Source organism: Loxodonta africana, chromosome 14 (assembly GCF_030014295.1).
Source record: "Loxodonta africana isolate mLoxAfr1 chromosome 14, mLoxAfr1.hap2, whole genome shotgun sequence".
NCBI classification, from domain to species: Eukaryota; Metazoa; Chordata; class Mammalia; order Proboscidea; family Elephantidae; genus Loxodonta; species Loxodonta africana.
Window position 1 is genome coordinate 70,132,872 of NC_087355.1, and position 22,567 is coordinate 70,155,438.

The 22,567-nt window shown below is 38.2% G+C and overlaps 1 protein-coding gene across 2 annotated transcripts in view; it reads left to right on the plus strand.

Moving 5' to 3' along the window:
- The window catches only part of COL14A1 (collagen type XIV alpha 1 chain), a 224,322-nt gene that overhangs the window by 28,945 nt on the left and 172,810 nt on the right, over positions 1-22,567 (plus strand). For both annotated transcript variants that reach the window (XM_064268015.1, XM_064268016.1), the window contains exons 3-5: positions 4,456-4,572; positions 8,751-8,894; positions 11,222-11,311. In XM_064268015.1, the coding sequence (XP_064124085.1) occupies positions 4,456-4,572; positions 8,751-8,894; positions 11,222-11,311 (351 nt within the window). The remainder of the gene's footprint in view (positions 1-4,455; positions 4,573-8,750; positions 8,895-11,221; positions 11,312-22,567) is intronic.

Below are 22,567 nucleotides of genomic sequence, written 5' to 3' on the forward strand. Positions count from 1 at the left end.
ATCACATTATATTAAATGTCACCATGGAATTGATCACAATATCATGCGATTGCCAAACCACTGAGAATTGGGGCCCAGCCAAGTGGACACACAACCTTAACCATCACAGAATCTGAGTAATTTAATGATACACCAAACAAAAAACAAAAAAGCTAACAAGCAGAAAAAAGAAAAAACCCAATTCCAACTCGTAGTGACCCTATAGGACAGAGTAAAATTGCCCCATAGGGTTTCCAAGGAGCAGCTGGTGGATTTGAACTGCAGACTTTTTGGTTAGCAGCCGAGCTCTTAAACACTGTACCACCAGGGCTCCAATTTTTTTTAAATAATTTTTATTGTGCTTTAAGTGAAAGTTTACAAATCAAGTCAGTCTGTCACATGTAAGCTTATATACACCTTACTACATACTCCCATTTACTCTCCCCCAGTGAGTCAGCCCGCTCCATTCTTCCAGTCTCTCCTTTCGTGACCTTTTTGCCAGTTTCTAACCCTCTCTACCCTCCCATCTCCCCTCCAGACAGGAGATGCCAATACAGTCTCAAGTGTCCGCCTGATACAAGTAGGTCACTCTTCATCAGCATCTCTCTCCAGCCCATTGTCCAGTCCCTTCCATGTCTGATGAGTAGTCTTCGGGAATGGTTCCTGTCCTGGGCCAACAGAAGGTTTGGGGACCATAACTGCCGGGATTCTTCTAGTCTCAGTCAGACCATTAAGTCTGGTCTTTTTATGAGAATTTGGGGTCTGCATCCCACTGTTCTCCTGCTCCCTCAGGAGATCTCTGTTGTGTTCCCTGTCAGGGCAGTCATCAGTTGTGGCCGGGCACCATCTAGTTCTCCTGGTCTCAGGATGATGTCAGGGCTCTAATTTAACAATAGCTCTTGATTAGCAATTCTGTGCCGGAAGCATTGACATTTATAGCTAATGACTGTTCTGGGTGTTTCCAGTTAGCCTCTTCCATCTATCTCAAAGCCTTTCCTGCTCCCACTAGCATATCTGTTAATTGACAGAGGTCAGGCAGACCAGGTTTGTATATTTCCATTAGAATTCTAAATTCCTGGGCAAGTTTTCGAGGATCTTTGCAAGGATTAGGAAAGTCATTTACAATTGCACAAGGTTCTACTTTAGACCAAGGAGAAAAGGTAACCTGGGGAGCTTTATTTGCTTCTTCTGGATACCTTATCTTAAAACACATCTCAGGGATTATAGCAGAAACTGGTTTCTCTAATTCTTCTTTAATAAATTCTATAGGGTAAAAAGAGAGTTCAGAGAGGGTGCTAGCTAGTAGGAGAATAAGAGGGTAAAGAGGGATAAAAACAGGAACTAGCCAACAGAGGAGCAGAAGGAATGGGGGCAGGTACCTGGCATTGCATCTCCTTTTCTTACCTACTTAATATTGTCTTGCATGGAAGCCATTTTGCTTTCCTGATGCCTTCTGGAGGCTACCAAGTAGCAATCAAAGTAGGCATCCCATTGTGGTTTCCAAATTCTGAAGCCTTTCTTCTCTAATTTACTGCACAGAAAAACTAGCTTATCTAGCTCAAAAGAGCCTTATGGTGGCTACTGATTTTCTAAACTGTCTTTAGTAAAAGCATGCCAGTAATCCAAAATGTTTGTTCATATAAGTGGCTGGAGTTCCTGAAGGTGGCCCTGCCAAGTCCCTGGAGCTGGCCTTCACATTCTACTAAAGCAGTGAAGAGCACATGCTGTGAGATTTAATGTGTACACAAAACCTAATAGTGCACTGAGACCTGAATGCATGCCTTAAAAAGAAGAGTACAAACTAATGGGCTGAAACCTTGATTCTTCCAAAGACAGCTAAAATCCTACCAGGGGTTCTTGCCAGAGTTAAGACTGGGTTTTCCTTCTAGAATTTGCTTGAGGCCTATGGGAAGCCTGGCACTCTGGCTTGTGTCATGACGCAGTTTATCCTATCAGGGGGAACTTTAACCACCTTGTGGCAGAGCCACCCAGTGGCAGATGACCACCCTATTGGCTTTTACTGGTCAACCTGTGGCATGGGTTTTTGTGGCTTATTAGACCTACGAGAACCATGGTGACAGTCTCACCAAACTTCATTTGGTAATGAACTTGTCAAAACGTTTAGAATATAAACTGAAAATGAAAGCAAAGAAGTCCAACAATAAATCTTGAAGAGCTTAACACAAAGAGGGGAGCTCAAATCTGAGAGGTTTGAGAGAGTGTTTACCTGGGATGACTCTGGAATCCAGGCAGGCATTGAGCCCAGGTGGCTCTGCTGGTACCAGAAGCCTGAATCCTCAATGTCCCAAGGGCTGCTGAAGGCAATGCAGCTTCAAAATCCCAATTCTGACACCAAAAAAAGTCTAAGAATTCTCACTTAAAGTAAAAGCAAAGAAATTTACTGTGGGCAATACCAGTCAAAAATTGGGAAAACACGGGGCAGAGAGGAATCTACCAAATGCTCCCGCTTTCTGAGGGAGAGGTGAGTCTTATACAGTAAGATGGGGAGGATAAACAATTGATTAGCTTATGACTAATAGTAAAATGGGGAGGGGTATCGAGAGACCATCAACATCATCACCTCTCTTAGCATCAGCAAACTCTCCCAGAACAACTGCATTTTCATGCCTCCCTTATTTACTGAGAGCAGTTAATGTTTAGGGAAGTCAAGGGCTACATTCTCAGGAATGCATTGGCAGAGGCTTCGGTCAAGCTAAAGCCTGATTCAAACTGGTATCTAGTTAACAGTAAGGAGTTTGATTCAAACGGGGCTTAACTATCCTGTTCCAGCTAGGTATCTCAATTTGTAGTATTCCTATACATTTAATCACCTTACACTTTGGAAATAGCTTTTCTTGTGATAATCCTATATTTTGCCACTAGCCAGAGCAATGTAAACTCTTCTATTCACGTCAAACTGAGAATGGGAATCCAATGTTTTTGTTTTGCATGGCTAGCATTCTCTACTGAGAGGTAGTAAAGGATAACTAAAAGAAAATACTGTTCTTAAGATTGTGTCCTTCAGTGTTTACTGATTCCAAATGAGTAGATAGTGTAAAGGAATAAAATTATTCATTCATCCAGCTCACTAAAGGGTGCCTGTATAATATAGCTCTTCTCCCAAAGAAACAGCATTTTATTTGGGGTCAGAGAGTTTTGAAACTGTATTTCTTACCTGTATGTGACCTTGGGTACTCCCTTAACTTCTCCTTGGTTCTCTTACCTAATAGCATCTTATTTAAGATCCTAATGCATTTTTGTGAAGATTAAATAAGCTTTCGAGACCAACCATTAGATGAAGTAAGGGCGCAGGGGAGCAAACATTTATTGACCACCTTTATAATGCATTATATCCATTATCCTTTTTAAAGTTGTCATTTATCCTATGCAGAAAGTATTATGGTCACCTTTTCTAAAAATAAAGAAACTGATGTCGTGGGGGAAACAATAATTTGCTCAAGGATATTTAGGTAACAAGCAGCAGAAATGGGAATGGAACTAACGTCCAAACTTCTATTATGCTACATACCTATTTAGAGGAATGTTTATTCCCTTCCCTTATACTCTGTTTCCTAAAGTGAAAAAAAAAAAAAAAAAAGGCTGGGCGTGAAAGTGGGTAATGAGTGCTAAATTTTCTGTTTTTAATAAGTTTTAACCTTTCTTTTTTGATGAATGAATTTAGATATTATATGATAAACATTTTCTAAGTGTATTTCTTTTGAAGTTCTGGAACATTTACGTAGGGTTCCAAAAATGTGTTTTGAAGTTTGAATGACTTACACAAAGTATAATATGGAGCTACCCACTTAGTGAACTGTCAAGAGAGATTAAATATTCTGGGCTGATTTGTGACCCTGTGCTGTGTATTTTTCTGCCAAGTGTAAATCAGCTAGACTTGAAGAATGGATCAAAGTTCATAAAACATGATTATCTTTTATTTGGTCCTGAATGCCTTGACAATCTCTTTCTTAAATGTTTTTAAATGAAGATCAAATAACCATAATATGTTCATAATAGCCTTCTCAAATTATCATCTCATCAAAAGATATTAGATCACTAAAATGAAAAACCTAAAGACATAAAACAAAAAAAACTAAAGGCATAAAACCAGTCCCAGTAGAGGAGATTATGAAATTTCACGTTTTAATAAAAAAATTCATCCTTGTAACATAATACGAGCATTTTACAAGACTGGCTTCAATTATTAAACTAGAGTATTAAATTCTAACACCATATCTTAGTTCTTTGTCATAGGGCAGTACTGTTTTAACAAATAGATGTCCCTTGGATAAGAAACAAATGTCCTTATGTTTGTGTTATTCTACAAACCTATGAATTTATTAATGGGGTTGTAGCACGAACACGTTTTGAGGCTGTTGAGAGCTTTCATATTTTGTTTACATTACTTTGACTTTTAAATTTAACAAAGGGAAGGTTAAATGTCTCAACCTTTAAAAAATTGTTTTTCCTTTTCAGTGGCTCCACCCACAAGATTAAGATATAATGTATTATCTCATGACAGTATACAGATTTCATGGAAAGCTCCAAAAGGGAAATTTGGTGGATACAAACTTCTTGTGACTCCAACTTCAGGTAAGAACAATCTATTGTTTTTTTTCTAGAGCGTTAGCAACTTTTTACGCATAGGTAATTAAAAATGTATAATACCAAGTAATGTTTTTAAAATCATTTGAATTTTTTTTTTTTTAAATCTTTTTAGCTTGAAATCTTACCCTCTAATCAAGGAAATAATATTCTCCAAAGTATCGAGAATGACCCTTGGGGTCATCATAATTCTTCTCAAGTCAAATTCATAGGCCGTCAAATATTCTCACTACCTTTGTTTTGACACACAATGAATATTTTTGGTCCATTGACACTTCAAAATTCCACACACCTGGATGGCCAACAGTTGTGACTGGTTGAGTAAATTATGATGAATTAACTTGATAGAACATTATCATTTACATTAAAATGATAAAAATTAAGTAGACTTTGTCAAAATAAATCATAAATGTTATTAAGGGAGGAAAAAGAAAGGTCGAACCTATTTATTGCTTATGAAGATAAAGTAGTTATGTAAAATTTAAAAAAATTAAATTTGGGTTGAAACTTTCTTGCCCATATTTTTCTTTTAATATTTTAATTGTACTTTAAGTAAAAGTTTCAAAATCAAGTCAGTCTCTCATACAAAAATTTATATACACCTTGCTATATACTCCTAGTTGCTCTCCCCCTAATGAGACAGCACACTCCTTCTCTCCACCCTGCATTCCCCCTGTCCATTCAGCCAGCTTCTGTTCCCCTCTGCCTTCTCGTCTCCAGACAGGAGCTGCCCACATAGTCTCATGTGTCTACTTGATCCAAAATCTCACTCCTCACCAGTATCATCTTCTGTCTTAAAATCTAGTCCAATCCCTGTCTGAAGAGTTGGCTTTGGGATTTCTCGCCCACGTTTTGTTTTTTATACAAATATAACCAACTAAAACAATACAGAGCATGAAGAGGACTTGCCACTGCTACGTTGGTATCATGGAGATGAAGACGGGCTCAACAACTGGACTGACTGATAGAGTTGAAAAATTGGTCCGTCACTTACAAACAGTGTGACTTGGGCAAGCTATTTAATCTCTTCCTACCTTACCTTAGCTTCTTCTCTTGTAAAACGGGGAAACAATAGTAGTGCCCACTTCATGTAGTTGTTGTGCGGATTGCAACTCCAAGTGTGGTCTTTGGACCACCAGCATCACTGTCGCCTGAGAGCTGGTTAGAAATACATGATTTCATCAGACACTGCCCTGACCTACTGAATCAGCATCAGAATCTTAACAAGATCCCCAGGTGATTCATATGCACATTAAACTCCAGGAGCGCTGGTGATGAGGAGGACGAACTGAACTGAATTAATACTTGTAAAGCACTTAGAACAATGACTACCACATTTGGTAAATCTTACCTGTGACTGTTATAAGGATGCTCTCTAGCATATCTCTCAGGTTTCATTTCTTCTTCTCCAGTGATCCATTTTCACATAGTACATGATAAGTATTTAGTAATAGCATATTTGTGTGTGTGTGTGTATATATATAATTACATAAATACAATAATTTTTTCTTTCTATTTTTTATTAGTGATAAAGATGGTTATATGGAGCTGGGCTTTTTTTATGCTAGAGAACTTTCCCAACTCATTGAATGAGGCAGATACTTGCTCTGTTGTTCATAAATATGGCCTTCTCACCCAACAGTGGATTTAAAATCTCAAACAGAGCAAGCAGATAAATACCTGGCTTCTTGCTCAGTTACTCAAAAGGAATACTCACCTTCTTTTATTACAAATATTACCCACAGGGCTCGTTGGAATGACTTCTGTGTTAAGCAATACTAGATGCCCACTTCTCTGGTATGTTGGCCTACAGAAGTGACTCACTCGTGGAAAGCAATACTTTATTCTCAAGTCTGGTCCAGATTTTTCATTTGGAGTATGGCCCCATTTTGAAATGACTGTCACTTTTTAAAATACAGTTTGTTCTATATATGGGCAATTTAAATTTAAGAGAGTCTTGAACATCTGTATGACTCTAAAGGTCAAAACGTGAGTTACTAAATGGGTGGTACCTCTGAGAATTCCCCATGTCTGATCTTGTTTTTTTGTGAGATTGTAGGGTAATATTTTTCCTCCAAGTAAATCAGTAGTTTAACATTTCCTGACTAATTGCTGATAACACCAAGCTATTAAATACCCCCAGCAGGTGTCATGGAGGAATTAAAAGAATTTTAGAAATGACTTGGGTGGGGGGGGTGGGGGTGGGGTAGGGTGGCAATTGAACCAAGCCTTGACCTGATCCTTGAATCCCCTTTCCAACAGCTCATTCAAAATTAGATTTGCAGTTCTTGCTTAAACAAAATAAAAATTGGGGACAAAAGCAAATTATTTTTTGATGAGTTCTGTTTTTTTTTTTTTTTTTTAACTCAAGTCACTCAGATATTCTTGACACACTGATTTCTACTTGATCAAACATAGTTGACAAAAATAATAATACATCTAACCACACATTGTTTATAGACATTTTAGCGCTATGACACATGGCTGAAGCATTGTTTGTGCCAGCTTTCCCAAAGTGTATTGCATGGTATTATGCAACCAAATGGTTTAATGGTCAAATAAATTTGAGAAATGCTGATTTACAGAGAGTTTAAAGCTTTCTCATTGCAGGAGTCTCAAAGCTTTCGATAAAGTGATATGCTCTCTGCTTCTCTAAGAGGTACTGTAATATACAAAGTTTTCCAAGGCACTTTTTTTTTTCCTTAGTGAAACACACTTCCAGAAATACTAGATTCTGAAAGATTTATTTCGTGCTTTTAGTAGGTGTGTTTTAAATTATAGAAGTTTGTGAAACCAGATTTAATATCTTAAACACAAATGCACATAAGGAAACAGGTTTTGGCAAGAGGAAGGCTTGGTTTTGCCTTACAGTAGCTGGCAGCGTGGATGATAAAAAACCTATTGCTGTCCAGCTGATTGCAACTCACAGCAGCCCTATAGGACAGAGTAGAACTGCCCCACAGGGTTTCCAAGACTATGGAAGCAGACTGCTACATCTTTCTCTCATGGAGCAGCTGGTGGATTCCAACTGCCAACCTTTCAGTTAGCAGTCAAGCCCTTTAAACGACTGTGCCACCAGGACTCCTTGCCTGAATGATAAAAAAAAAAAAAATTTTTTTTTTTTAGATAGCAGCATCAAATTTCAGACTTAACATCATTCATTTTATTAGAGTCTGCTTAAAATGTAATATTTGTGTTATGTTTGATTAATTCAGCAAATATCAGACTGCTTTTTACTGTTACTGGGACCCTGGTGGTGCAATGGTTAAGAGCTCAGTAGCTAACCAGAAGGTCAGCAGTGTGAATCCACCAGCAGCTCCTTGGCAACCGAGTGGGGCAGTTCTACCGTCCTGTAGGGTCACTATGAGTCGGAATTGACTCGACGGCAACGGATTTGTTTTGTTTTTTGTTTTTTGGTTTCTGCTGTTACTACCAGAGGGACAGAAGTTTTAAATTAGTCTCTCTTTCTCAGGCACAGAAATAGCTTCCAGAAATTAGAAAAGAGAGGTCTATTTGGAATTTTGCATAAAAGCTGAGTGTTTAATTAACAGAGTTTTTAGGAAAGCTCTAGATAGCAACCTAATTTGATGGAGAAAAAATGGGGGTTTGAAACATTTTCAAGAACCAAGCTTACTTTTTTAGATAGCCAGGCACTAAGTGGTTCCTTCAGCATTCTGAGCCAATGGTGGTCAGTTTTAAAATGTTTGAGTTGCTCAGAATTCAAGGGTACTCTGACTCACTTCAACGGGGCCTTAGGAAAAATTCCAAGTGGATAATGACATGCAGTCTGCCCATATTCCACCCTCCCCCCTTTGCTTTTAAGTGTAATTCTTTTCCTTGTATCTGATATTGGGAGCTTGCTGTCTTTCTGTCTTATGCTATGGGTATTCGTAGTGTATAAAGCAGCAGTGTGTTAGGATGAAAGCTTCTCATGAATGTGTTTTATCTAATTTCTATGACCGTTTAAGTTGTCGAATGCAAAGAGTACAACTGAAAACAAGAATGAAAACTATAGTAAAATTAACTGCTATGCATGTGTGTATCATGATATGTATTTTTAAATGTTTTCATCTTTTAAAATCTTCATTGTGGCTTAAAATTTTTTTCTTACTGTACACAGTTAACCTGATTTCTTAGAATTCATTTATCTTTCCGTTTTATTATAGGTGGAAAGACCAACCAACTGAATCTCCAGAACACTGCAACTAAAGCTATTATTCAAGGTCTTATGCCAGATCAGGATTACACAGTTCAAATTATTGCATACAGTAAAGACAAAGAAAGCAAGCCAGCCCAAGGCCAGTTCAGAAGTATGTATTTCAGGTCTTAAAGTGTCACTCTGTTTTAGCATTGAGTTTAATTCTGTGGTCTCTAGCTTAAGGGGTTTAAGTTGTAGATTCTTTTGATTGGAAGAGATCTTAAGAGACACTTAGTACAGTGCCAGGCTTTGTTGTAGGCACAGGGCAAATAGCATTGAGCACAGGAGCACAAAGCCCTGTCCCTGTGCACCTTACGTTCTAGTGACCACAGGGCCCTCTCCCTCCACTTTGTGGAGGACGAAGTTTTGTTTATCATGCATGCAAAAAGAAAAGGCCTGTCCTGCTTAACTTTCTGTGCAATTTCACTGTTACAATAGATGTTTTTTTTTTTTAAAGAAAATAAAACAGAACAACTTATTGTTACGGACAATATTAAATATAATAAAACAGAATATAATAAAACAGAATAGTATAGTGAACCCCAAACCCCATCTCGTGTATCCCTCACCCGGCTTCAACCATTAACCACTCATGGCCAGTCTTGTTTCATTTATATCCCTATGTCCCCCTTTCATATTGTTTTGAAGCCAGTCCTAGACATAATTTCAAATAGGTTTTCTCTTATTTTATACAACAGCTTTTAAAATCCTGCCATTAAGATTAATCTACAAATGCAGGAGGCTGGGGTTCTGGAACTCTCTGGATAGGAATTGTCTGTCTGATTTTCTGCCCCCTCCCCCCCGTTTTTTCTTCCTCTCTTGAGTAATGTTTTGTGTGACGTATCTTGTGACTTTAAAAAATTTAAAAACCTTCGTTAACCTGCTCCTTCTTGAAACTTCCGAACAAAGACATTTGGTAAATACACCTGTTCGCAGGACATGCAGGTGTTTTAAACGTTACTTTTTTTTGAGACGCACGCTGTCTTGAAAGCTCTGGAAACAGTTTTTGTGTTATTTTCTGTGTAAAGCAGCCTTCTGTCTCATTCTATGGGCACTGTACTTCAGTCTCTGGCTTCCAACATTTCTACAGGAGTGAACAAAAATAATTTTTTTTTTTTTTTAGGTTTGTGAGAAACAGTAAGAGAGATAATGATTCTTTTAACTTTAGTCTAAAGTTATCACGATTGATATTTGAAAGATTCCACTGCCTGAGCTCCGCAAGGAAACACAAGTAGCCTTAAACAGCTTTCCCAAGAGCTACTTATTCGAAACACTTAAAAGGAAATGGAGTTGTTTTCTGCTTGCTTAGCTCGGCTGAAATTATCTTCGTGAAATAGTCTAACTGGTTAATTAGATGAATTATATATAAGCACATTTTTTTTTAGCTGTGAGTTGTTTTTATTGACAGGATAGAAGGGTTAGTTTTGTACGAATGAAGTAAAAATAACTTTATTTGCATGGCTCCCTTTTCCAGTTTGGATTTCAGCTCCATATTTGCTCCCTGGGAGATGGAGCTAGAACCTGGTCTCCCCTCCCTGCGAAAACGTTCATGCTTGGATCCAGGGAAGTGATGGTCAAAATAAATCCTCTCACATATAAGCTTGCAATTAGCATAAAGGTCTGGATTCTTCATGGGTCCATCTTCCGAAACACAGGGAAGCATAAGAAACAGTCGTGTTCTGAAGACAGGAAGGCATGCCTGATCTTCTGGATATGATTCCAAATCTGCCACCTGTGTCTTTGGGCTGGTGACTCAACTCCTTCCAGCTTTGGTTTCCTTATCTGCAAATAGGAGTGATGATGTGTACCTATTATCGTGCAGATTAATTCAGACATGGTGTTACATAGTATAACATAGTAGCTATTCTTGTGATCAATACCATTTTGCTCATGACAGTCTGTTTTCTGAGTTTGTCCCTTGCGTTAGGAGGGCAGCATGATGGGATTCTTCACCTTCTATCACAGATTTAACAGTTCAAAGTTTAGGACATTCGTATCTAAGATCTTTCTACTAAAGGGGCCAAGCTCATCAGCTAGGTCCCAGAGATCTGAAGATATGACTTGAATCTTGTGCCAACTCTTACAGGCTTTGTGAGATAAGATATGCTTTAGTTACTTAGCCTCCTGGGTCTTAATTCCCTCATATATGAAGTGGGGATAATCATGCAATTTGCAGCACTCATGATCAAATTCTCTATAATTTAATTTGTCTGCCCATAGTGAGTACTCAACCAAAGTAATTCCTTACATGCTTTCCATACCTCTCCATGACAAGGTTAAAAAACAAAACATCAGTTTTAATCTTTGGAAAAGAAGCTCTACCACAGAACGCATTTCTGCCTAATACTTCAGGACTTGTAAGGGTTTTATTAAAACTCATTGAATGTTTTCTTTCAGACTTTAACACAACATATTGTTGTATTTCTATTTTTCTTCCAGTTAAAGATTTAGAAAAAAGAAAGGATCCAAAGCCCAGAGTCAAGGTTGTGGACAAAGGAAATGGGACTAAACCATCCTCGCCAGAAGAAGGTCAGATGTTGTTTTGGGCTTTGTGCCGTTTTAATGGCACAGGCAATACAGGCAAACGTGGTTGTTGGTCTGTCAGAAGAGTACAGATCTGATATGAAAATTACTGTAGCCCTTTTCCACTCTTCCTTTCTCCATATATAATAACTGTCAACATTTTGGCATGGGACCTTTTTTTAATGAATATACAAACACTGTGTGCAGCCTATTATATTTCTTGTTCCGTGCATTGCTTTTTCACTTTGAGGTCTTTCCAGGTCACGATATAGAGAAGGTGGGATGGCCTAATGGTAAATTGTTGAGTGCTCCCTTTTGCCTGCCTGAATTCAAAGACTGCCTTTGTCATTTTTAAACCTGGGTGATCTTATTATGCTGGTTATCAAATTTCTCTGTCTCTATTCCCTCATCTGTAAAATGTGGATAATAGGATTTACTCTTCATAGAGTTCTTTGGGATTAAATCTATTGACATATATAAAGTACTTAGAATACTACCTGCTGTTTAATAATTTTAGCTGTAATTGTTAGTCTCCCTCATTCCTTTTAATGGCCAGATAGCATCCTATGACGTAGAGTATCATGATTTATTAACCATTTCCCTATTGATGAGCGTTTAGGTATTTTCTAATTTTCATTACCACTAGCCTATTTCTAAATGTGGAATTGCAGAGTTAGAAGATATCCAAATTTTACAATTTTGGTAGAGCCTGCCAAATTGACTTAGTTTTCAACAATTTGTGCTTTTGACAACAGTATATTACAGGGCTTATTTCTATACATTCTTTCCAACATTTAAAATCTTAACAATAACTCAAAAAATTTCCCAGTGATATCTCAGTGCTTTAGCTTCCATTTCTGTGTTTATTAAACAGGTCAAGCATTTTTACGTATCTTTAGTGGCCATTTGTATTTTTTCCTGTCTTTTGTCTATTTCCACTTTGTGTTTTTTCTGTGAATATATATGTGTGTATATTTATATATATATGTGTGTGTATATACACATGTATGTAAGCTTGCTAGATATTTTGGATATTAAATACTCTATTACATTATTACATATTGTTGTAAATATCTTCTAAGGGAGCCCTGGTGGCACAGTGGCTAAGCACTCGGCTGTTAACCAAAAGGTTGGTGGGTTTGAACCCAACAGCCACTCTGTGGGAGAAAGATGTGGTAGTCCACCTCTGTAAAGATTTACATCCTTGAAAACCCTGTGGGACGGCTCTACTCTGTCCTATAAGGCCACTGTAAGTCTGAACTCCACAGCAGCGGGTCGGGTATGTCATTTGCCCTGTACTTTATTCATGCTTTTTGAGATTTTTTAATATGCATATCTTTTTATTCATGACAAATATATCACCCTTTTAGTTATGTATTCACGTATTAACTTTGACATACATTTTATCATAACATAGCATACTTTTACAGCAAGCTGTGTCACACAGGTTTTGAGATGTAGTTTTTTACCATGCAGCTCATACTATTTTCTAATTTCCATTAGAATTTCCCCTTTGATACATGAATTACTTAGAAATCTGTTACTTCATTTCTAAACATCTGGAAATTTTTAAAAAGATTAATTTAGGATTGGTGTCTAAATTAATTGCATTGCGGTAAAAAACATGGTGTGTAGAAGTCTTTGAAGTTTGGTGAGACTTATTTTATTGCTTAAATGTGGTCGACTTTTTCAAGCCATTCCATGTGTCCTTGAGAAAAATGTGCTTTTTAATTCCTCTGATGTGTGCTTTGTTCATTTTCCTTTGTAACCTTAGTAATCTTTACTTTAAATACATGTAGACTAGGTAAAAAAAAAAAAAAAAAGACTAGGTACATACCAAATAAGAGTTACGATGTTGTTCTAGTGAATATTTGTTATTATTTTATGACTTCTTTTATTCTTAGTAATTCCATATTTGCCTCAAAGACTATACCAGCTTTATTTTGTTTAAGAGTCACATAATATATTGATTCTCTGTTCCTTAACTTTCATCCTATTTGTGTTCTCAGGGTCAAGGTGAGTAAATCTTGTAAAGAACATTTTACTGGATTTTAAAATTTCCGTCTGATAGTCTCTCTATTTTAAGCGATGACTTTATTCTGCTTGGATTCACTGAGTTTATTGATAAGTTTGGATTTAGTTTACTGCCTATTTTGTACTTTCTATTACTTGAATTTTCTTCTGGGCTTTATTTCCCTTTATGCCTTATTTAGAGTTGTTCAAGGGTTTGGTTTTGTTTTTTAAATCTATTTTCTACTGACTTGGAACGTATTCATTGTATTATTTTGTATGATTACAATTCAAATTTTAACATGTTCATAATACCTAACAAAGCCTAAAAGTAATCAGTATCTTTTACCATTTTCCAAACAATACAAAATTTTATAATGCTTTAATTTCAATTATTCATCTTCCATTTTATACATAAATCTTGACAAATATATTAATTTTAACCTTTTTTGCCTTACGAAGGTATTACATTTATTATAATTACTGTATTAATAACCACTGTCCAGATTTCTCTATGTTTACAAAGTTCTTTGCTCACTATTCCATCTTGTATCTCAGACCTTTTCTATGTGTTCAGTTTCCTTTAGAGGAAAATGTGGTGATGAACTCAATTTTATTCCTAAGAAAATACCTTTATCCAACACTCCTTGTTGAAAGATTAGCTGGGTACCAGATTTAGCAGTGTCTCTCATCCTTTAGAAAATATTTCTTTATCTTCTGGCTCCTGTTGTTGCTTTTAGCAGGTATGTTTTCATCTAAATATTATTCCTTTTCAGGTGATCTCTTTTTTTTCTCTGGATGCCTTCTAGGCCTGCTGTCCTTTGTCTCTGGTGTTCTGCTGCTGTTTCATCGCAGCGAGCCTCCTTGAGCATTTCTTTGTGCTTCTAGAGTCAAGACTTATGTCTGTCTTAGTTGTCTAGTGCTGCTATAACAGAAATACCACAAGTGGGTGGCTTTAAGAAACAATAATTAATTTTCTCATAGTTTTGGAGACTAGAAGTCCAAATTCAGGGTACCGGCTCTAGGGGAAGGCTTTCTCTCTATGGGCTCTGGAGGAAAGTCCTCACCTCTTCTGAGCTTCTGCTCCTGGGCGATCTTCATGTGACTTGGCATGTGTCTTCCCCATCTCTGCTTCCTTGCTTGGCTTGTTTAAGCCAGGGCCTCAAACCAGTTCTAACCGGTTTGTCATGGCTGAGGAAGTAAAAGTGGAACAGTTCCAAATTTTTTTTGAAGTTTAGGTAAAGTGGAATGGGAAGAAGTATGGGTTGAAGCTCTGGAATGGGAGGCTCAGAAGAGGTATAGTGAGCCCTTTCAGGAGCCTGATGTGGGAGATTGGATTATTGCTAGGGCTGTGGAGAAGGATACACATTCAAAGCGACACAGCCAGCCACCATCTTTGAGTGGGACACCACTGTTGCTGGCTCTGCCACTGAGGAGATTTGGCTGCTGTGCTATGTGCATGCTACCCTTGTTTTCTAAAAGGGAGATTAAGTTTCCAGCAGGGCTTCACCCATAACCTTTCCTGTTCTGGTTATCATTTTAGTTCACCCACGTTTTTAAAATTTGGATCCATGCAAGCTTTACTTCATTGACCATGACTGAATCAGGCAGGGCCGGTTTGAAGCCCTGGTTTAATCTCTTTTTTATCTGAAAATAGATTGACTCAAAACATACCCTGTAATAATCCTGACTCATTAACATAACAAAGACAACCCATTGCCAAATGGGATTATAACCACAGGCACAGAGGTTAGGATTTACAACACATATATTTGGGGATGCAATTTAATGCGTAACGGTATCTTTCACCAATTCTAGAAAATTCTCAGCCTTTAGCTTTTCAAATATCCCTTTTCTCAATTATCTATTCTCTCTTTCTAAAAGGTCGTCAGTTGGAATCCACCAGCTGCTAATTGGAAACCCTGTGGGGCAGTTCATCTCTGTCCTATAGGGTTGCTATGAGTTGGAATCGCCTCAATGGCAACAGATTTTCTTTCTTTTCGAATTGGATATATGATAATCTCTTTTGATGATCTAAGTCTCTTCATTCTCGTGTTGTCTGCTTCTCTGACTTTATAAATGACATTTTAGCTAATTTCCTTATATGTCTTTTAGTACACGAATTATCCCTCTTCCTTTTTCTAACCTGATCTTTAGCCTCTCCTTTTAGTTCTCCATTTCAGTGACTGAATCTTTTATTTCTAGAAATTACGTTTGCTTTCTTTTCTAATTTGCTAGGAATATTTTAGGGCTCTTTGTTCCATTTTAATGTTTTTTTATTATCCCAATATTTTAATTTTGCTTATTTTGTACTCTGAACCTCAAGTTTGTATTATCTAAAGTATTTTTGGGTTAAATCCGTCAGCTTATTTTTATAATGACTTTTATGGTGTTTGTTTCCTTGTATGGTGTGCCATTTCATATGTGGGAATTCTTCGTAGATTCTTTGGGAGTGTGTCCCTCCAGAAAGGTGCCCTTTAACTGCTACCTACGTGGGAGCATTTTATGTTAGCTTCTTGTCTCGAGGTACTCAGGGCTTGCCCATGGTTACAAATTCACAGGAGAGAAAGTTTCTCCCCAAATAATGCTTACGCCAATACAATTTCCTTGTCATCTCCTTGCTAGAAAGCAGATAGTTTTTTAGTCTAACACTTCATTAAGGGTATAGACCTTTGAGGGTACTTTGTTTACCTGGATAAGTGTCAGTTTCAACTTTTGAAGGGCAGGGAGGACTCTGTGAAGGCACTTGTGTGGGAGGACTGTCTTAAGAAATAAGTTATAAACAACATAGACAATGCAGGTTAGAGTTAGGAGTCCTAGGAGATTGGGTGGGGGCATAAGTGGGGCCCACTATACAAGAAACTGTTGTCATTGGTCCACTGGGGACAAAAAGGCCTTCCTCACACAGGTCTTAATGCAGCTCTTGCTCTAAACCCCTCTCTTAAAATGTAATGGTCCCGTGATTCGCATTGAACTATGCTGCTCTTTGTTTTCCCTATAATCTACAATTTTTTTCTACAAGAGTCTACATTGATAGTGGCTCAGATACAATCAAACATATTTCACATATTTTAAAATTTTAGTGGAAATGCAAAGAGCTAAGATCCTTGACAGAAGTTGCTGCTCTGTGAAATAGTTACTTGTTTTCAGTCTACTGTACATGTTTCTTCAATAATCCAAGACAAACTCTTAAACAAAAGTAGTATTTGCCTTTGAGCACAATATTGGCACATTTGCATCAACGGCTATTTCTTCTTTGTTTTCCAAACAGTTTTCTTTGGTTGTTTTTTTTGGTGTTTTGCACAAGAATGCAGAGTTGGATTGGAAAAGATTATGAAACAGGAAAAAACAGTGTTAGGTTTCCTTTTTTTCTCTTAATGGTTTTTTCAGTTAAGACCACTGACCCTTTTTTGTATTGTTTTTTTAAGTGGATTTTTTTTTTTTTTTTTTTAAGTTCTCTGCAGTGAGAAGATAAGGGGAGGGTCCTAATACTCTCATACTCTGGAGGAAAAAATGAGATGAGCTCAAGTTATTCTTTCCAGGGGTCAGCAAACTCTGGCCTGCGGGCCAAGTCTGGTATGCTGGTTTTTTAAATAAGGTTTTATTGGAACACGGCCACACTCATTCCTTTATGTATTGTCTGTGGTTGCTTTCCCACAATGTCAGAGTTGAGTAGTTGCAACAGAGAGCATAGGACCCACAAAAACTAAAATATTTACTGTCTTGCCCTTTTCAGGAAAAGTTTGCCCTAAGGTTTCTATCTAATCTTTTGAGTTGCTGTCGTAACTTTGATCCCACATAGATAGCTCTTTAAAAGAGCATTATGCTCAAGGCAGACATTTTTTTTTTTTTTTTTTACTAGTTAAGCTAAACTATTGTTTGGTTTTAAGAAGACTTCAGGTTTAAGGTTCAAGTCTGGAGTCCATGACAATTTGGAATTCTGTTCTGTATCTCCCCCCTTTTGAGCAGGATTCTTCTATAGAATCTTTGGTCAAAATGTTCGGTAAGGGTAGCTGAGCACCATCCAGTTCTCCTGATCTCTTGGTAAAGGAGGCAGTTGTTCATGGAGGCATCTAGCCACCATTTCCTCCTCCTATTCCTAACTCTCTGTTGCTCCAGGCTAATACACACCGAATTGTCCTGTCTTAGGTGGCCATTTGCAAGTTTTTAAGACTCTGGGCACTACCCAACAAACTAGGAGACAGAACAGAAGCACTAAACATGTTATTAGGTCAACTAACTGGGATGTTCCATTAGAAAGGCTTTGATATAACCTTCATTCTTTCTCCTCACTTTTGCTCTCAGAGTATCCCATAACCCTATGTAGATACCCAGAGCAATAGCAAGGATAGTCTATCAAGTTCAAGGCCTTGTACGTACATTTTATTGTCCCTTGAGTCTGAGTAACTATGCTCAGATGAGAAGTTAGAAAATAATGAGTGACTTTCTAACCTGAGGTTTAAAGTGGTAAACAGTAACATTTTTTAAAAATCTTACATGCTTTAGGTGAAAGTTTACAGCATAATTTCTGATTCAAAAATTTATATAGATATTGTTTTGTAACATTGGTTGCAATTCCCACAATGTGACAGTACACTCCCCCTTTCCACTCTGGGTTCCCTGTGCCCATTTGTCCAATTCCTGTCCCTGCCTTCTCATCTCGCTTTTGGACAGGAGTTGCCCACCTGGTCTCGTATATTTGATTGAACTAAGGAGCACATTTCTCATGTATGTTATTTTTTGTTTTATAGGCCTGTCTAATATTTGACTGAAAAGTGGGCTTGTGGAATGGTTTCAGTTCTGGGATAGCAGAGTGTCCAGGGGCCATAGTCTTAGCGGTTCCCCCAGCCTCTGTCAGACCATTAAGTCTGGTCTTTTTACGTGAATTTGAATTCTATTCTATATTTTTCTGCTGCTCTGTCCTGAACCCTCTGTTGTGATCCCTGTCAGAGAAGTCCTTGATGGTAGCCAGGTGCCATTTAGTTCTTCTGGCCTCAGGCTGGTGGAGCATCTGGTTCATGTGATCCTTTAGTCCTTTGCACTAGTATTTTCCTTCTGTCTTTGGTTTTCTTCATTCTCCTTTGCTCTGGGTGGAATGGGACCAATAGAGGTATCTTAGATGGCTGCTTGGAGGCTTTTAAGACCCCAGACGCTACTTACCAAAGTGGGATGTAGAACACTTTCTTTATGAACTATGTTATGCCAAGTGATCTAAATATCCCCTGAGACTGTGGGTGCCAGCCCCAATGACTCGGTCCTTCAAAGTGTTTGGATGTGTCTAGGAAACTTCCATGCTTTTGCTTTGGCCCAGTTGTGCTCACTTCTCCTATATTGTGTGTTATCATCCCCTTTACTGAAGTTGACACTTGTCTACTGTCCAGTTAGTGATTTCCCTTTGCCCTACCTCCCACCCTTGTAACCATCAAAGAATGTTTTTTTCTGTGTGTAAACCTTTTCTTGAGTTCTTATAATAGAGGTCTCATACAATATTTGTCCTTTTATGATTGACTTATTTCACTCAGCATAACACCCTCCAGGTTCATCTATGTTGTGGTATGTTTCCCAGATTCATCATTGCTCTTTATCATTGTGTATTATTCCATTGTGTGTATATACCATAATTTGTTTATCCATTCATCTGTTGATGGGCATTTAGGTTTTTTCCATCTTTTTTGCTATTGTGAACAATGCTGCAATGAACATAAACCAAAAAACCAAACCTGTTGCCGTTGAGTCGATTCCAACTCATAGCGACCCAATAGGACAGAGTAGAACTCCCCTGTAGAGTTTCCAAGGAGCCCTTGGTGGATGCGAACCGCTGACCTTTTTGGATAGCAGCCGTAGCTCTTAACCATTATGCCACCAGTGTTTCCACAGTGAACATAGGTGTGGATATATCTATTCATGTGACGGCTTTTATTTCTCTAGGATATATTCCTAGGAGTGGGACCTCTCGATCACATGGTATTTCTATTGCTAGTTTTTTAAGGGGACGCCATATCATTTTCCGAAGTGGTTATACCATTTTACATTCCCACCAGCAGTGCATTAGAGTTCCAATCTCCCCACAACCTCTCCAACATTTGTTATTTTGTGTTTTTTTGGAGTAGCGTCAGCCTTGTCAGGGAGAGAGAGTATCTCAGTGTAGTTTTGATTTGCATTTCTCTAATGGCTAATGGGAAACCCTGGTGGCATAGTGGTTAAATGCTACGGCTGCTAACCAAGAGGTTGGTAGTTCAAATCCAGCAGGCACTCCTTGGAAACTCTATGGCGCAGTTCTACTCTGTCCTATAGGGTCGCTATGAGTCGGAATCAACTCGACGGCAGTGGGTTTTTAATGGCTAATGATCGAGCATTTCCTCATGTGTCTGTTGACCACCTGAATGTCTTCTTTGGTGAAGTATCTGTTCATATCCTTTGCCCATTTTTTCATTGGATTATTTGTCTCTTTGTTGTTGAGGTGTTGCAGTATCTTGTAGAATAGTAACATTTTCATGAGAATTTTTTTTTTCTTCCCAAAGTTGAACTTTTCTTTTTCTTTCTCATTGTCCTTTTTACTTATTCAGGTCAGTGTGATTTAGTATAGAGCACTCAGGTTTTGTGGTCAACATCCCTGGGAATGAACGCTTCCTAGCTAGCAATGTAACCTTAGGCATATTAGCCTTTCTAAGCCTCAGTTTCCTCATTTGTAATATGAACATAATAGCCACAATGACCATGCAGGGTTGCTGGGCAGATTAAATGCTATCATGCCTATATAACACACCGGGGACATAGTTGGCACATAAGAATTATCAGTTTCTACCCACTTTTTAATGCCTTCTTTTCTAAGAGAAAATATTAATGTACTGAACCCAGCACAGAGTCTTACAGATCTTCAATCACTATTTGTTGAATATTTAGGTTTGGCTTGTTTGAGACTCAATCTGTTATTAGGTGCTGTCGAGAGGATTCTGACTCATAGTGACCCCATGTGACAGAGTAGAACTGCCCCATAGGGTTTTCTATGCTGTGATCTTTATGGGAGCAGATCACCAGGTCATTCTCCTGCAGAGCTGCTGGTGAGTTTGAACTGTCAACCCTTCGGTTAGCAGCTGAGCGCTTTAACCATTGTATCATGAGGGCTCCTCTTAGACTCAGGTACAGAAGTTCAAAATCCTCTGGAGATAATTAAGAAAGACTTTTTTGTTGTTGTTGTTGCTGTTCTTACTAAAAGAATTTTTGATCATAAAAAAGCAGAAAGAAAGTAGCTTTTTGTTTTTACCTGGAAGGTCAAGTGTTATAATTTCTGTTTTGGGGAATTCAGAAAAAAAAAAAAAAAGACAAAAATCAGTCATTTAGGAAAAAACCAGTGAACACCTGCAGAGGACCCTACATCTGTGCATAACATTGTAAGGTTTCCCTGCAGCCAGGGGTGCTCTCCTAGCAACAGACTTTCATTTTTCTCTTTGTCTTTTCTTTCCATCCTTGATAAGACATTTTGAAAAGATCCTGACACCTTTTCCTCTGGACTCCACTCCAACGCATCTTATCATTCTCAACCTGGGAATTTTGCAGTGGTAAGAAATCTTAACTTTCTGAAGTAAGGTTCACGTGTCCTTGTTTTTCAAAGAACTTGTCACATCTCACTTTTGAAAATCAGCTACTTTACGATGATGATCACTGCTATAGAATTTGCCAAAGCCTGTTCCCCATAAGAATGCTCTGGTTTGTCTGATTGGCACCTTTCTTCTTGTTGAAGAATTTTCTATTGAATTTATCTTGTCTCCATACCTGCAGGACTGACTGATGGTGTCAAATTGAGCAGGTGTTCTGCGTACAAGTTGCAAAATGTCAGAATCTGTTATCGATGAATTGGAGTGACAAGGAGGCTAGAGTTGATGCATTTCACAGAAAATAACCTTGAATAACCAAAGTAAATACATAGCCAGTGCATGCCATACTACATAAAAATGTGAGCTAAAACAATGTGAATGTGATACCCTGCGTGGAATTGGAAGTTGAGCAAATTTTACTTTAAATAGAAGTGGTCCCTATTAACTTATGAAAATCAGGAAAGATCCAGACAATTGTACAAATAAAAATTTTAAGCAAATCTTGCATAAAAATATTTAAGAGGGACCACTTACATTTTCAGAGAAAGTAAACCTTGCTTTACTAGTTGTCAGTCAGCATCGAGTCAGTTCTGACTCATGGAGACAATATGTGCATCAGAGTAGAATGGTGCCCCATAGGATTTTCAATGGCTGATTTTTTGGAAGTAAGTCACCAGGCTTTTCTTCCAAGGCACCTCTGGGTGAATTTTAACTACCAGCCTTTCAGTTAGTAGCCAAGCATGTTAACCATTTGCACCACCCAGGGTATCTTGAACTGTGGTAGGTAGAGTTTGGAGAGGGTAGATAGAAGAAGATAGGTGGAGGAGGATAAAAAAGGAGATGGGAATCCCAGAGATAGGAATGTTGTTGGAGGAAGGAAGAGTAATTGACTTGTTTTAGGAAGAAGTGAGAAATGAATATGGACAGATCAATACAGTTGAATTATGGAGGGCTTTGAAAAGCACAATGAATAGGCTTAATCTGGTAGGTGGAGGAGGGAAGAAAGAATCTTAAAATTTATAGTTGGAAAGTACTCTGAGTGCCATGGAGTTCAGCCACTTGAGAGGATGGTTGATTCTCCTCAGCCATCCCATCAAGGGTTGTCCAGCATCTGCTTTCATTGATAGAGATCTTATTACTTCCCAAGGCATTGGTCTTTGGATATCCTGACTGTTGGACAGTTTCCTCTTGAATGGAGTTGAAACCTGTCTCCTTGTACCCTCTGCTCACCAGCTGGTCCTTGTGGGCATACAGAATATTCCTAATTCGCCTTCTGTGTGATAGCACTTAAAATGTTTCAAGACAGCTCTCATGTCTTCCCCCAGCTCCCGACAGTTATAAGCAGAGGAGAGATGTGATGAATATGGTTTTTACAGGATTGTCAGTTCCTGTTGAGATGCAGGGCTCTGAGTGACAGCTGAAATGTTCTTTTGGCTGTTGTGCAGGAATTGGGCTTCACATGCCTGCAGGTTGTCATGGCTTTATAGGACAAATGGATATAACTTTGATTCCATGATATCTTTGATTACGAGACTTGGCAATCCTCTCTCTCTTTCTCTTCCCTCCCTCCCTCTTTCTCTCCTTTCTCTCTTCCTTCTTCTTTTCTGTGGTAGGAGTTGAATAGCATAGTAGCTAAATAGTCCAGATTTTGGAGTCT